Below are 17,536 nucleotides of genomic sequence, written 5' to 3' on the forward strand. Positions count from 1 at the left end.
AGTTTAAACCATTCGGATCAGAACAAGATATTCAAGTCCTATCAATATCATTTAGTAATTTAGTATTTAGTAAGTAGGCCAACACTTTTGGTTTATAAGCGAAGCTATTGAATTCAGATTGAGATTGGCTTCATAAAAATGCACAACATGTTTTTCTCGAAGCAGCAGTATCCAAGGAAAGTTGTAAAAACATGTTTACATCATTTCTTGACTCAATTATTTATAGAATAAATAAAAATAGTCTTCAAATGAAAGTAAGGAGCAAAACTAAAGCTTGAACCGATGGGCCTGCCCCTCCTCAGCCCATGCTCTTTATGCCGAAGTTTATTTTTCTATTCTGAAAGTATTTATGAGTGCAACAAACGTGCATCCAAATGCTTTTTTAAGCACCTGAACTGAAAGTTGTATGGTTTAACCCTCTGATTCCCGACGTGGGGCGCAGTCTCCACCGGTGGGGCATGACAACATTTTGGTGGGTCATGGGAAAGACGTGGAACCGGCCGACTATACTTTGGAGCCTTTATTTTGAGGGAAAAAACATTTTTCATCCAAATAGCATCCCATTTAAGTGAACTTAAATAGCAAAAAAGATACATGATAGTGCTGCAATGACGTTATAAATTGCATAAAAGGTGTTGCGTTCACAAAATATTTTTCATTAGAATAAAATATGCCCAGAGGACAACCCATAAAGATATCAAGTTAATGAACTTTTAAGCTTCCTTCAGGTTAATACATGTCTTCATCTTCTTCATATAAAAAACACCTGGAATCCTAAACAGACTCCTTTCGGCTTCCAACTGCACGTTTTCACATACCAATATGCTCTTCCAGCTCACTCTAGCTCTATTCTGCACAAGGTAACAATGCTCATACTCAGCACATTATTTTTCTTATGAAGAAAAAAAAACAATACAAAATACATAATCATCAATTAGCCCCCATAGAACGAATCATTAACATCAGAGCACATCTTGGTTTTTGAAAATATTGAATGCCTGTCTGTAAAACACATGGAAGCTAGTAAAGGTACATACACAATCAGGTAAGTACTTGGTGGAAGTTTATATTTTAGTTCTAGGGCATTCGGTTTACAAATTTCAGGGTACTTGTCGTCCGAGGCGGATCCAAGGAGGGGGCGGGGGGACCTTGGGCCCCCCAATATTTTTTCTGTCGCCGTCATTTGTTTTCTCTCTTTTTCTCACCTTTTTATAATAAACTTGTCAATTTGGTCAATTATTGGCGCTCTTGTCACATTGCCCCCCAAGATTTTTCTTTGGATTCGCCTTTGTTTGTCGTGCATTTGAAGAAAAGGTTTTGGAAGGTTTATTCAACAAAGTTGCAGAGTCTACATTTCGGATCATTATGTTGCTTTCATCTGTATTCTTCTCGTCGTAATATTATTGCTAAGCTTTTTATTTTGAAATAAGCCCAATCGTATTTGCGCTCTTTGAATATTGGAACCAGATCAGGGGGAGGCTTTCTATAAGGATGGCAGTTTCTAATTGTATCTCAAAGCGCGATTGAATACTTTCAAGCAACTTTTGGGTTGATAGACTTTGCTGTCTCTGCAGCAAGACTGTCTACTTTTTCATTATAGTTGATGCGTACATAGCTAGGCATATTATGTTGGAAAGCTACTGCTATGTTAATCTTGGATAAAGAATTAAGTAGCTTCCTTATCTCGTGTAAATCAGTGTCCTTTGAATTCCAGGTTATCGTTTTTAAAAGTTTAAGAGCGGTTTGAGAATCTCAGAAGAGGGCTACCTTACATAAGCGGGAAGGTATATTGCTGGCAGCCATCGGTGATTCAACTATTGCTGCCAGTTCAGCCTTCAAAACTGAGAAGTCCAGAGGAAGAGGCTTTCGGATGGTCAGGGAAGTATCTGGAATTATTTCTGCTGCTGCGGGTTTATTCCCTACTAGAGGTCCATCAGTGTAAACAAATAAATGATTCTTGAGATCTGTAGCTTTTTCCTTAAGAATCCAGCTCTCATTAGTTCATCTGGAATATTCTCCTTTTTGTCATAAGCTCAAGACTAACATTTGATGGACGAAGCTTCAATGGAGAAGGGAGCTTAAAAGAATTGACCTGAATTTTGCCCATGGACGAATATAGAGAGAGTGCTAAAAATGCTTGCCAAGATGGAATCCCGATTTAATTCTGCTGCCTAGCGCTCCCATGACAAAGAGCGATAATAGGTTGTTGTTTCCCAGAAGCTTGAATCCTGGTATAATATTTGACAGTGGCTTTGGCTATTCTGTCGCTTATAGATACTACTCCTAATAATTTCCTGGTACGTTCATGCAAATTTTGAATAATAAAATCTAAATATTACGAGGGGGGGGGCATTAAGATTTTAGAAAAATCTAGGTGGGGCAAGGTCCAAAATCGCTTTGGAAACAGTCTTGAAATATCTCCCAATCCAAATTCAGAACCATAAAATCAATATTATTGCCAGCTTGATTCAAGCTTATTTGCCTGGAATAACAACTTTCAATTTGAAAGGTTGAATTTGCAAGATTGCTTCGAGCTTGTTTACCGAGCTTAATTACTTTGAGCTTGTTTGAATCAAGCTCACAGCAAGCTAAAACTAAACTCATTGTAAGCTTGATTCAAGCTTATTTGTCTGGCATAGCAACCTAAAATGTGCGAGGCTGATTTAAGGTTGGATTTTTAAGCTTATTTTACTGGCATAGCAGCCTAAAATCATGCTCATAAAGGACTCGTTGCAATCATGATTCAAGCTAATTTGCCTGGCATAGCAACCTAAAATTTGCAAGGTTGAAATTTCAAGTTTATTTGCCTGGCATAATAACCTAGAATCATACTCTTAGCCATCTAAACTCTTAGCAAGCTCATTGTAAGCTTGATTCAAACTTGTTTGCCTGGCACAGCAACCTAAAATTTGCAAGGGTGATACAAGGTCAGATTTTTCAAGGTTGATTCAAGCTTATTTGCTTTTCATAGAAGCCTAAAATTAAGCTAATAGGAAGCTCAAACGAAGCTCATTGCAATCTTAATTCAAGCTTGTTTGCCTGGCAAACCAACCTAAAATTTACAAGTTTGAATTTGCGAGCTTATTTGCCAGGCATAGAAACCTAAAATTCAGCATAAACCAACTTTTTGCTTTGCGAATTCTGGATACAATTGGAACAGATTGGTTTTTTCAACCCATAAAATTATTTACCTTGGAGGAATGAAACTTCCAGAACAGAATAAAACAAAAGATTAGTGCAAGGTAGGGTGTTTTCAAGCTGCTATTCTCACTCTCCCCTTACAGAACCCTGACATCTTCTACATTCAATTTTCTTGTAAGGGGAACAAAACCTCCAACAGTGGGTCTGCAAAAGATATTAGGCTTTGAAAAAGTGTTATCGAGCTTCCAGCTGGTACCCTTTCTCTATAACATTGATGTAAATTTCACATACCAGAGTACAGTGGCTCCCAGATAGCAAACTCATTTTTTTTTCGGGTTCTCTTTAAGATTGGGCCATTCGGCAAAAGAAATCATCCAAACAAACAAAGATTTACTTGGAAGGTTCAGTATTAAAGTAAAACAAGCCCCTTTTTTATATTCAAAGTATTGAGGCCCCATAATTAACTCGAACCGATGGTTCATCAATCACTTTCCGCCACCTGGTATACATCCCGGCGCGCCCCGTGGACTGCACATTTCACGGTAGCAGTCGATACTTTAATGGTTTCTCAAAGTTTTAGTTCATGTGTTTGCCAAGATACGACATGCGTGCAGGTTCTGAAGTCTTCAGTATATGCAGCAGGGGTACTTGGGACCCGTACTCCCTCCCAAAATCCTAGATTCTTCCAAATTCATGGGCACTTCTTATTCAGATTATCAAAAAAATAATTTTTTTTGTAATGGGGTCTAAGGGGTCGTCGACTTTCATATTACGTACACGAGGTGGCGCGTGCCAAGAGTAGTGTAACTGTGTCTAGCGTTGCAGAGACTGTGCGACGCCTGGTGGAACAGTGAGGCACATGCAGCGCTCAGAGATGTACACCACAAAGACTAAATTAAAAAAATGAAGATCAAGATAAACCAGGTGGCAGAAATGGGGCAACCCCTCAATCGACCCTCCCCCCCAAAAAAAAAAAAAATCTGCCTATGTGCCTAGCTAAAGTCCTCGGAAATACTCTATACCTTCAGAGAAACAGTCAGCCAAATCCAAATTGCTTTGTTTTGACTTTTTGCTGATTTGTTATACAAGACAGTTTTTTCACTTCCTTATTGCCATTCCGTATTTACATTCTTCATCGTCTTTACAGTTATAACGGATAGTACGATTTTCAATTTGGGTCACATACTACTGACGTAAGTAAAAATGCATTGCAAATATTTCGTCTGCGTCAACAAGGCGCCCTTATCGTTAACGACAATTGCACAGTAAAAGAAAGAGAAAAAACACCGAAAGTGTTGCAAAGCAAACTTGAAAAGTAAGATATCAAGAAGGTAAAAACTGAAAAAAAACAGAGAATGAGAGAAAAGAACTTTCAAATGAATTGCAGAACGAACAATTGGAGATTATAAGAAACAGAGACAAAAAAACAGCAGAGATTTTAATACAAAGCAAACTTGAAAATAAAGAGATCAAGAAGGTAAAACTGAGAAAAAGAAAATAAGAGAAAAATATTTCCAAATGAAATTGCAGAACGAAAAATTGCAGAGTACGAGAAAGAGAAATAAAGAACCAGCGAAAGTTTTAATACAATGCGGACTTGAAAAGAAGGAAATCAAGAGGGTAAAAACTGAAAAAATGAGAATGAGAGAAAACAACTTTCAAATGAAATTACAGAACGAACAATTGCAGAGTATAAGAAAGAGATGTAAAAAAAACAGCAAAAGTTTTAATTCAAATCAAACTTGAAAAGAGGAGATCAAGAAGGAAAAAACTGAAAAATAAAACAGAAAATGAGAGAAAAACATTTTCCAATGAAATTGCAGAACGAAAAATTGCAGAGTACAAGAAAGAGAGGCAAAAACAAGAGAAAGTTTTAATACAGTGCAAACTTCAAAAGAAGGAAATCAAGAGGGTAAATCAAGAACTAGAAAAAAATAGAAAATGAGAGAAAAAGATTTTCAAATGAAATAGCAGAACGAAAAACTGTAGAGCATGAGAAAGAAAGATAAAAAACCCAGCGAAAGTTTTGATACAATGCAGACTGGAAAAGAAGGAAATCAAGAAGGTAAATATTGAGAAAAAAAAAGCGAATGAAGGAAATTAATTTTTCAAGTAAAATTCCATTTTTCGTTTTTTTTTCTTCTTTTTATCACATCACTGCTTTATTGAATAAACCCAAACATGGCCTAACCCGTACTTTCGGAGATTATCATACAAACTCCAAAATAGACAAATTATGCAAAAATGTGGAAATATTCGAGGAAACCCACACAAATGTTAGCATTTTATAGGGGGTAGAGAACAGCGTTCTTTGGTTAACGAACAATTGCAGAGTACAAGATAGGAAAGAAAAAACACCGAAAATGTTAATGCAATGCAAAATTTAAAGAAGGAGATCAAAAAGGTAAAAACTAAAAACTAAACAGGAAATGAGAGAAAAAGATTTTCAAATGGAATTGCAGAACAAAAAATTGCAGAGTACGAGAAAGAGAGGTGAAGAAATAGTGAAAGTTTTAACACAATGCAGACTTAAAGAGAAGGAAATGGAGAGAGTAAAAACTGAAAAAAATAAGAATGAGAGTAAAGAACTTTCAAATGAAATTGCAGAATAAACAATCACAGAGTATAAGAAAGAGAGGTAAAAAACCAGAAAAAGGTTTAATACAACGCAAACTTGAAAAGAAGGAGATCAAGAAGGTAAAAACTGAAAAAAAACTAGAAAATGAGAGAAAAAGATTTTCAAATGGAATTGCAGAATGAAAAATTGCGGAATACAAGAAAGAGAGGTAAAAAACCAGCGACAGTTTTAATACAATGCAAACTTGAAAAAAAGGAAATCAAGAGGGTAAAAACTGAAATAAAATAAAAAAAAATGAGAGAAAAAGATTTTCAAATGAAATAGCAGAACGAAAAATTGCAGAGTACGAGACAGAGAGATAAAGATCCAGTGAAATTTTTAATATAATGCAGACTTGGAAACAAGGAAGTCGAGAAGGTAAAAACGGAAAAAAGAAATGAGAGAAAAATATTTTCAAATGAAAATACTGAACAAAAAATTGCAGAGTACGAGAAAGAGAGTTAAAGAACCAGCAAAAGTTTTAATACAATGCAGACCTCAAAAGAAGGAAATCAAGAAGGCAAAATATTGAGAAAAAACAGTGAAGGAAGGAAATTAATTTTCAAATAAAATTACAATTTTTTTTTATCACATTACTGCTTTATTGAATAAACCCAAACATAGCATAACCTGTACTTTGGAGATTGTCATATAAACAACAAAATAGACAAATTATGCAAAAATGTGGAAATATTCGAGGAAACCCACACAAATGTTAGCATTTATAGGGGGTAGAGAACAGCACTCTTTGGTTAACGAACAATTGCAGAGTAAAAGAAAGGAACAAAACCACCGAAAATTTTAATGCAATGCAAACTTTAAAGAAGGAGATCAAAAAGGTAAAAACTGAAAAAAAAACAGAAAATGTGAGGAAAAGATTTTCAAATGAAATCACAGAACAAAAATTGCAGAGTACGAGAAAGAGAGGTAAAGAAGCAGCGAAAGTTTTAACACAATGCAGACTTGAAGAGAAGGAAATCAAGAGAGTAAAAACTGAAAAAAATAAGAATGAGAGAAAAGAACTTTCAAATGAAATTGCAGAACGTACAATGGCAGAGTATAAGAAAGAGATTTAAAAAAAACAGACAAAGTTTTAATACAATGCAAACTTGCAAAAGAAGGAGATCAGGAAGGTAAAAAATGAAAAAAAAAACAGAAAATGAGAGAAAAAGTGATTTCAAATTAAATTGAAGAATAAAAAATTTCTGAGTACAAGAAAACCAGTAAAAAACCAGCGACAGTTTTAGTAAAATACAAACTTGAAAAAAAGGAAACCAAGAGGGTAAGAACTGGAAAAAATAGAAAATGAGAGAAACAGATTTTCAAATGAAATTGCAGAACGATAAATTGCAGAGTACGAGACAGAGAGATAAAGAACCAGCGAAATTTTTAATACAATGCAGACTTGAAAAGAAGGAAATCGAGACAGTAAAACTGAAAAAAAGAAATGGGAGAAATTTTTTTTTTCAAATGAAAATGCAGAACGAAAAATTGCAGAGTTCGAGAAAGAGAGGTAAAGAACCAGCAAAAGTGTTAATACAATTTAGACCTGAAAAGAAGGAAATCAAGAAGGCAAATATTGAAAAAAAACAGTGAATAAAGGAAATTAAATTCTTTTTTTATTACATTACTGCTTTATTGAATAAACTCAAACATAGCCTAACCTGTACTTTGGAGATTGTCATATAAACCCCAAAATAGACAAATTGTGCAAAAATGTGAAAATATTCGAGGAAAATCGCACAAATCTTAGCATTTTATAGGGGGTACAGAACAGCACTCTGTGTAATCTTGTGTCTAACGAACCATTCACTCTCTGCGGAAAGTTTTGATTTAAACCAGAAATAAACTTAAAATGTTTTGACTAAAATGTGACGAAATGATATTCTAAAGTAAGCTGCTTCTATGCTTACCTCTAAAGCAGCGGTCGGGAAACCGGGATAAATTACCCCAAATGGGGTAAAAATAAAATTTTGGGGAGTAAAAATGAAACTTTTGTGAGTCAAAAGTATATATTTTTAATTTGCTATTTTATAAACCTGTATAATTTTTTCAACTTAAATAATTTAGCAACATATGCAGGCCACACCATCTCGCTCCCCACCACTAGAGTGTTCTCGAGTTAAACCTTTGCGCTCGAGTTAAATCTTTGCCCAGTAAAGCACAGCCCCGGCTATCTGCTCAGTCTGTGCCATGCCGTCAAGATACAAATACATTGACGAGTCAGAGAGCCAGTTTTACTAGTTAGTTGCTGACAAGACCACCATTTTATCATTAATCATCAATATACCAAGAAAGGTTAGCCGCAATTTGAAAAGTTAATTAAAGTATTTTAATGATTATTTTTCGTTGCCCTTCAGATGGCAGCAACTAGAAAAAAAGCATACCAAGACGAATTTCTTAATTACGGTTTTACACAAATTAAAGACAATGGTACAATGAAACCAAGGTGTGTTGTATGTATGAAGATACTGACTTCAGAATCTTTCAAAAAATGTCAGTTGAAGAAACTTTTAGATAATTTGCACTCACATCTGTCTTCCAAACGGCGAGAATACTTATCAAATTTAGAAATATCTGTTAAAAGACAAAGATTAAATAGCAACTTGTTTGGTACATTTGATCAGCGTTCAGAATCAAGGGCTAGCTTTTTGAATTTCAAATCGAATGAGCCTTTTTTTGAAGTTTCTACAACAACGCCTTCTAAAAAAACCTTTTATGCCCCCAGGGCATAACTTAAAACCCTTGCCCTGACGGTTGTGGGGGATTTTCCTCCTCAAAAAAATATTTTCTATCTGGAAGTTCATCTGGAATTTCTGTCTTTCAAGCAGCCTGTTTAATTGCTCGAAATAAGAAACGATACACTATTGGTGAAGATTTGGTTAAACCAGCTGCTGTAAAAATGGCAGAGATTATGTAAGGTCAAAAATAAGCGAAGGAACTGAATTCAGTGCCCTTGTCTGCGAGAATTGTGAAAGAACGAATTTCTATATTAGCAGAAAATGTGAAGGAACAGGTTATTTTCGCATTAAAACAGGCTAAATATTTCGCTATTCAGCTTGATGAGACAACTGATTTTAGTAGCAATTCACAGCTAATGATATATGTTCGCTACAATGGTGCAGATACTTTTGAAGACGAATTGCTGTTTTGTTCTAGTCTCGAGTTGAGATCTCGTGGAATTGACGTCTATTATAAAGTAAATGAATAGTTCAATGCGCAAAGTTTAAAATGGGAAAACCGTATTTCTGTATCTTTGGATGAAGCTCCGGCTATGCTGGGTCATATAAATGGTTTTCAGCTTTCGTAAAAAAATAATCAAAATATTGAAGTTATTCGCTGTATGATCCATCGCCAATGGTGCAAATACTTTTGAAGAGGAATTGGTGTTTGGTTCTCCTCTCGAGTTGAGATCTCGTGGAATTGATGTCTATAATAAAGTAAATGAATAGTTCAATGCGCAAAGTTTAAAATGGGAAAACCGTATTTCTGTTTCTTTGGATGTAGCTCCGGCTATGCTGGGTCATATAAATGGTTTTCAGCTTTCGTAAAAAAATAATCAAAATATTGAAGTTATTCGCTGTATGATCCATCGCCAATGGTGCAGATACTTTTGAAGAGGAATTGTTGTTTTGTTCTCCTCTCGAGTTGAGATCTCGTGGAATTGACGTCTATAATAAAGTAAATGAATAGTTCAATGCGCAAAGTTTAAAATGGGAAAACCGTATTTCTGTGTCTTTGGATGGAGCTCCGGCTATGCTCGGTCATATAAAGGGTTTTTCAGCTTTCGTAAAAAAATAATCCAAATATTGAGGTTATTCGCTGTATGATCCATCGCCAATGGTGCAGATACTTTTGAAGAGGAATTGCTGTTTGGTTCTCCTCTCGAGTTGAGATCTCGTGGAATTGACGTCTATAATAAAGTGAATGAATAGTTCAATGCGCAAAGTTTAAAATGGGAAAACCGTATTTCTGTGTCTTTGGATGGAGCTCCGGCTATGCTGGGTCATATAAATGGTTTTTCAGCTTTCGTAAAAAAAATAATCCAAATATTGAAGTTATTCGCTGTATGATCCATCGCCAATGGTGCAGATACTTTCGAAGAGGAATTGCTGTTTGGTTCTCCTCTCGAGTTGAGATCTCGTGGAATTGACGTCTATAATAAAGTAAATGAATAGTTCAATGCGCAAAGTTTAAAATGGGAAAACCGTATTTCTGTGTCTTTGGATGGAGTTCCGGCTATGCTGGGTCATATAAATGGTTTTTCAGCTTTCGTAAAAAAATAATCCAATTATTGAAGTTATTCGCTGTATGATCCATCGCCAATGGTGCAAATACTTTTGAAGAGGAATTGCTGTTTGGTTCTCCTCTCGAGTTGAGATCTCGTGGAATTGACGTCTATAATAAAGTAAATGAATAGTTCAATGCGCAAAGTTTAAAATGGGAAAACCGTATTTCTGTATCTTTGGATGGAGCTCCAGCTATGCTGGGTCATATAAATGGTTTTTCAGCTTTCGTAAAAAAATAATCCAAATATTGAAGTTATTCTCTGTATGATCCATCACCGATGGTGCAGATACTTTTGAAGAGGAATTGCTGTTTGGTTCTCCTCTCGAGTTGAGATCTCGTGGAATTGACGTCGATAATAAAGTAAATGAATAGTTCAATGCGCAAAGTTTAAAATGGGAAAACCGTATTTCTGTGTCTTTGGATGGAGCTCCAGCTATGCTGGGTTATATAAATGGTTTTTCAGCTTTCGTAAGAAAATAATCAAAATATTGAAGTTATTCGCTGTATGATCCATCGCCAATGGTGCAGATACTTTTGAAGAGGAACTGCTGTTTGGTCCTCCTCTTGAGTTGAGATCTCGTGGAATTGATGTCTATAATAAAGTAAATGAATAGTTCAATGCGCAAAGTTTAAAATGGAAAAACCGTATTTCTGTGTCTTATGATGGAGCTCCGGCTATGCTGGGTCATATAAATGGTTTTTCAGCGTTCGTAAAAAAATAACCCAAATATTGAAGTTACTCGCTGTATGATCCATCACCAATGGTGCAGATACTTTTGAAGAGGAATTGCTGTTTGGTTCTCCTCTCGAGTTGAGATCTCGTGGAATTGATGTCTATAATAAAGTAAATGAATAGTTCAATGCCCAAAGTTTAAAATGAGAAAACTGTATTTCTGTGTCTTTGGATGGAGCTCCAGCTATGCTGCGTCATATAAATGGTTTTTCAGCTTTCGTAAAAAAATAACCCAAATATTGAAGTTACTCACTGTTTGATCCATCGCCAGGCCCTTATGGTCAAATATTTAGAACCTACACTGGAAGCCGTCATGCATGATGTCATCAAGATTGTAAATTTTATCAAGGGACATGCACTAAACACGTGGCTATTTCGTGAATTATGTCAGGACGGTAAAGCTGAATATATGGACCTACTTTATTATACAGAAGCAAGGTGGCTCTCTCATGGAAATGTACCAAATCGAGTTTGGACTCTCAAAACTGAAGTCGAAATTTTTATGGTTGATCAAAAATATATTCTCGCAGATAAGTTTAAAAACTTCCTGGGTTTCATAACCCGCATATTTATTGGGCATTTTTGAGGATATGAATATATTAAAAAAAGAATGGCAAGGAAAGAATATTAATATCATTTCAGCGAGAGAAATAGTGTCAGCGTTTGGATTAAAGCTGCAGTATTGGAGACAAAAAGTAGAACAGAATAAGATAGCTTCTTTTTCAAGGTTAGCTTTGTTTTTGGAAGATTGCGAAAATATTACTTTTGCTGACATCAAAGATACAATTGTAAGACATCTTATCAAATTCAAAAAGCGGTTTTCAGATTACTTTTCAGATCTTGATACATATACTGTCAGTTGGATTGTAGATTCTTTTAAATGTGAAATTGCTATGAAAGCAGAAGAATGTTCAGGCTCGGCAGAAGCAATTCTTGAACTTCGATTTAATACTGAAACACGGTGACAATTTGAGAGTGAACCAAACCTGTCGTCTTTTTGGATATCAAAAGCTACAAAGGCTTTCCAAATTGAACATGAAGAGGTGGTTAAAAATTGCTGTCATTTGAAACAACATATGTGTGCGAACAAGGCTTTTCCACTCTAATGAGCATAAAAACGAAGAACAGAAAGCGATTAAACGCCGAAGTATTCAAATCGCTCTTACATAAAAATTCCCAATTTTGAAGCAATTGTATCGAACATAAAACAACATCATTTCTCCAAAACACGAAGGAAGAATGTTTTCAATTATTTTTTTTTTCAAATTTGTTCAATTCTGATCTTTGTTTGTACCACCGTTATCATTATTATAATTTGTTATAGTATCCAAAAGTGTCAACCCTCAATGGTATCCCAATAGGTTTCAATTTGTTATATATATTACGTATAGTACTATTCTTATCGTTATGTATTACTAGTACTAGGTTTTACATTCATAAATTGAATAAATGGTGTCTAAATTAAATTTTTAGTTATTGTTTTCTTTTCAAAATTATCATGAGGGGCTATAATATGAAATATGCTAAAAAGAGGCGATTTCGTTTTTTCTTGCTCTTCGCGATGGGGTAATATCAACTTACACAAAAACATTTTGGGGTAATGATTAAAAAAGTTCCCCGACCGCTGCTCTAAAGTATTCATGAAATGGCTTTTGTAGTCTTGATCGATGCTATACAGTATAATAAAAGTAGTATACTTACTCTATCAAGATCGTCAGAAAACGAGACACGGTGATCATGATTGTCTGGTATACTCTTTGGCCGTAGTGATTTCGTCAGATCCTGAATTAACGAATAATTAACAAAGAGAAAAATTAAGATTTATTTTCCCCCTTTATGCCTGTCTCCCAGTATTTTTAATCTTGATGCAATATTAATAGGATCCCCACAGAGACGGGATAAGATTCTTAAATCATTTCCATGGGAACACGGAGGAGAGATATGTCAACGGAGCGGTTTGAGAAATCTAATTCAAATGTAAATGATTTAAGTAAATTCATGCAACTAAAGACAAATGGAATTTCTGAAAAGAATAGAAAATCGATCTTTCTGTAAAATACCAAGGACAGTAAAAATAAAATGTGATTGCACGGATTGGTTAATTGGAAAGTACCACACCCATATATACAAGGTCGTATCCTGGATTTTGGATCGGCGAAGGTTATTTTTTGCGGGGGAGGGGGAGGTTCACAAAAAAGCTTAGAAAATCCACCAAAAGTTTGTTTGTATGGATTTTTGGGATTTTGTATGGATATGGGAGGGGATCAAACCCCCTACCACCCTGGATGCGGCCTTTCAAATATATTTTAAATAATTAGGAAAAACCCCAAATTTAATTTTTTCAAAAAGACCTTCATGTGACATCATGTAACAATTGAAATTTAACACCAAAATAAAAAAACAGAAATTTGATTTTTCGGGCACCAAATTCAAAAAAAGAAACACGAGTAATAAATCATCCACAAAAAACTAAAAACACAAGGTACGAAACAGCTTAAGAATGTGTAGCTTTCCTTTGAAGGAAATGTAAAATGTAACTTTTTGATTTGCTGACCTGCTTTCACGGCTTAACGTGAGTGATTAAGTATAACTCGTAAAGTTAAAAATAAAGATTAAATATAAGGAAAAATCGTTAAATAACTTGATTCAAAAGGCAAGGTTAGTCCTAAAAATTGCATTAATGAATTTTGAGGGCTAAATTTGAGATTCAGAGTGAGAAATTAAAAAAAAAAAGACTGACTATATCTTGTATTCTAGCATAGAGAAACACGGCTAGGAGAATTTTGTCAATATTTACCGTAAGAAAACTTTCTGGTTTCTAACCCCCCTTCCCTCCTGGAATGTTCCGTTTTTGAACATATCCTCCTGGAAAAATCCTTTTGTAACTAAACAATGTAATTCTTACAAACTCGTTTTGACATAAATTAATTAAAAAAAAAACAAAAAAAAACGTTTTTTTGGGAAAGTAAAGAGCAAACTCGAAACTTAAAACGAACAGAAATGACTGCTTCACAGATTATGAGTTATATATATATGTATATATATATATATATATATATATATATATATATATATATATATATATATATATATATATATATATATATATATATATAATATATAAAATATTAATAGCTAGCACTTTACTAAAATATAACCGACGCAAAAAAAAAGCATGCTCTCATTGGAGCAGAAAAGTCCATAGGCAGCCTTCAGAAAATAAAAAATCATTTCATAAGACTATCATTAGTCTTTTACTGGCCAAAAGATAGATGACTTTTACTATTCAATTACAATTTTAGGAAACTAAAGCGACCGCAGTCTTCATTCAACTTTCAAAATATCTTTCTTATCATTTGCACAAAAAACTGGCACTGAATAACATAGGCGTGTTCAGGATTTTTGTTCGAAGGGTTAAACAAAACAACAAAACGCATCAAAATTTGTTTATATGCACTTTTGTTACTTTTTAACGAGTCAGGCATAGATGGGGGGGGGGGTGAGTTCAAACTCGACAACCCCCCTCCCTAGATAAAGCATTGCTGAATGGGGAACAAAACTAAGAGAGAGTTTAAAATGTATAATTATCTTGAAATACAAGGGAATAAATACTACAATAAGTTGTAGGATATTGGCAAAACATACCTGAACAGCAGACTTGACATCTGTCCTAAAATTAAAATCTCCAAAGATGAATGTTGGTGCGGCTTCAAAATCATCTATACTAGAAAAAAGAATATTATTAACAAAAAAAAAGCATTGAAGTAAATTACCTGAGAAAGCTTTCTTGTGTTTTTAACTTTTTTTTTTAACTTCGTCAACTTTTCATATATGCAGCATTTCATTACTTCCTTTTTTCTTCACAAAACATGTAGATAAGCAGCACGTACTGAGACATTCCCCAAAAATGACTACAAAATTAATACCGGTTCCAGGTTTGGGGAGTCATGGGGATCCCGCAGGAAAAACTCATTAAATTTCAAATTTAGCAATATTCATTTTTTTTAATCGTATTGGAAGATTTTATTCTTAAATCCTTATATGAAAACTTGACTAAATTAATTCATAGCAAGATACACTGTCTAATATTTTACTCTACAGGAGTTGCGATAATATACTAACCAATTATACCACAAAGTTTAACCTTGAAAAAATACATGATTTTAGTTTCAATTTGGGTCTCCAAAGTAGCAAATGTTTACGCAGTTTAACGTGAACTACGTATCTTAATTATTATTTTTGTTTTATATATACATAACGGTAAATCCAAATTTCACAAAATGGTAGGGCATTCATAGTATCAATTTATGAGCTTGTGTGCCCTATGAAAGTTGAAATAATCTCATGTTAAAAATATCATCCTTTCACTCGGAGGAGAGGGGTCATTGTCCGTGCCACCCAAAATCCTATATTCATCTGATTTTCTGGTCGTTTCATATTTAAATCGTCAATTTAGTTTCTTCTTAAAAAGTTCCCGGGAACGAGCCTGATCCAACTCAGTTTTACCGATTTTGTGGTGTGGGAGGGGTACGCACCTCCCACACCACACGGGGAGGGGTACAATTTCACAATGCTCATTAATTTTTGACTCGCCAAATTCTTCAAAAGGTATAAATATGCTCATATCAAACAAAGGGTATAACTGGTAGAAGTTCTAATATTTATAACCCTCTATCTTAGAGGCTTCAACTCTAACCCTTCTAACTTTGAACGAAAATTCCCCAAATCTGATATTCCCAAATATCAATATCTCAAATCCCATCTTTTTAAATATTACATTTTATATTTCTTTTGAGGAAACCCAAGCCTCTCCCCAGAAAAAGATTAAGTCTTCGAAGTTCTAAAATTATTCAAAAATAAAGTATCCAGTGTATTAATTCCCAAGTAACATCTGAATTTCAGATGCCAGATGAGGCAGAAAAACACCTGGGGTATTTCCCCCGTTTTCGAAAAAAGGGGCTTTTCTCAGGCTCGTAGGTACTGATGGGAAATATTAAAACATACGAATTTTATATACTTGGAATTACCCTGAAAAGTTAATTCTTTTCATGAATCGCATGTTTTCAAAATTGCATTTTTTTAGAGTTTCGACTACTATTCCGCCGAGTCGCTCCTTACTTACAGTTCGTTCCCACGAACTGTTTAATAATTAAAATTCATACTAAAAGGCTGTTAATCATATGCCTCATGCACAAAAACAAAATTAGAAAACACCAACAAAACCAGGATATTTTCCCATTAGAAGATTACTACTAGCAACAGACTGAGTCAGCTGAGGCCAACACAACTGTGCATGCCCCCCCCCCCCCAACATCTACTCAAAACGTCATTTTTATTGTCTCCTGTGAATCTTTCAACTCCTTTCTTATGACCTACTATTATTCATTTGGGACGATCTGTTTTTTGTTCGGACCCAGAAGCATGGCTAAATAGCACAATCTTTGCCAGTGTGTCATCCTTGACCTGCAGAACTTCAACTGTCCCAACCATGTTAAGCTTTTTCTTTTATAGCCCTAGAAAGTGGTATCCAACCACACTTCTTTTACAGCTTGTTGGTTGAGATACGATCAGTCAAGCAGGTACCTAAGACTGTCCTTAGGCAATTTCCCTGGATTAGTATATCTTCTAATTTGAAACTACAGAAAATGCACTTACTAGTCTAGCGTATAGTTTAATGCCCTCTGTCTACAGTCTGCATATACCGAAGGAGAACTTTCAAGTGCAACCAGGTTGGAAGTATCGTGGAACATGTGTATATTCACAAAATTAAAATGGATTTCATCTATTCGCCATTTTGAATGGAGAAAGCCTTTCCTGCACCAGCATTTCTGCAATTAACAATTTCAAATTTAAATTAGACATTAAATGCCTTAACAGATACTAAATAACGTAAAGTATTGCAATCCGCAAGTAGGTAAATAACTATACCGGGTATAGCCATTATGCCGGGTAATATACCGGGTATAGCCATTATAACGGGTGTATTACCGGCAAGCAGGTAAATAGCTAAAAATAGCGACAAGACATCTAATAAGAAAGGTGCGAAAATCATCGGTGGTAACAGAGAAGCAAACCTAAATAACCGTCTTCACCTGGTTTAAAGATCGTAGGGCAGCCTCTTCTAATTATTTACAACATATGGCAAGAGCGGCGCCAATTCACAACAATGTTGGGAGGAGAGGTGGTAAATATATTAAAAATTTACTGGTTTTTTTTCTCAAATGAAGTCATCAAAAAGGGGTTTTTTTCAGTAAAATACCAAACAAAAAATATTTTTCAAAATATCGGTAAAAAAAAGGTAAAAATCGAAATATCGGTAAGTATTTTTCGGTAAAAAACGGAAGACGAACGGTTTTTTGCTTCCCTCCAACCGGCGTCACTGTAAGGCAGGAATTCGTGTGGTGATAGGCCGTAGGTGTTTGAAGGATGGGGAGGGACGTTCCGGTAGAAATTTCTGTGATATAGGAGCTTTGTCCTTGGGGAGCTTTGTGAGAACCTAATGAATGTACAAATTTGTTCAGTGTTTTCTTTTTCAGAGGAGTATGATTTTTTTTCGGGCAGGGGAAGGAACGATTTAGAAAAACAACTACGAAACAGTAAGAGCCGTTCTCCACCAGCATGGAGAAATATATATGAAATGTTGAAAACGAGTATGGCCCACCTAGACCACCCTTTCGCAAAAGCCTGCTTCTGAGATTTTGCAAATAAAAACAGGATGGACATAAGGACTGTTTTCATTGCTACATAAAATGCCA

The 17,536-nt window shown here is 34.9% G+C and overlaps 1 protein-coding gene across 1 annotated transcript in view; it reads right to left on the minus strand.

The window, feature by feature from the left end:
• 5PtaseI (inositol polyphosphate-5-phosphatase A) overlaps positions 1-17,536 on the minus strand; it is a 75,094-nt gene that overhangs the window by 23,145 nt on the left and 34,413 nt on the right. Inside the window, exons 4-6 of the mRNA XM_089108335.1 lie at positions 16,437-16,609; positions 14,427-14,505; positions 12,483-12,563 (exon numbers count right to left, since the gene is read on the minus strand). Of these exons, the coding sequence (XP_088964461.1) occupies positions 12,483-12,563; positions 14,427-14,505; positions 16,437-16,609 (333 nt within the window). The remainder of the gene's footprint in view (positions 1-12,482; positions 12,564-14,426; positions 14,506-16,436; positions 16,610-17,536) is intronic.

The sequence above is a fragment of the Artemia sp. Qi Xiang Cuo genome, chromosome 2 (assembly GCF_049724085.1).
Source record: "Artemia sp. Qi Xiang Cuo chromosome 2, ASM4972408v1, whole genome shotgun sequence".
NCBI lineage: Eukaryota > Metazoa > Arthropoda > Branchiopoda > Anostraca > Artemiidae > Artemia > Artemia sp. Qi Xiang Cuo.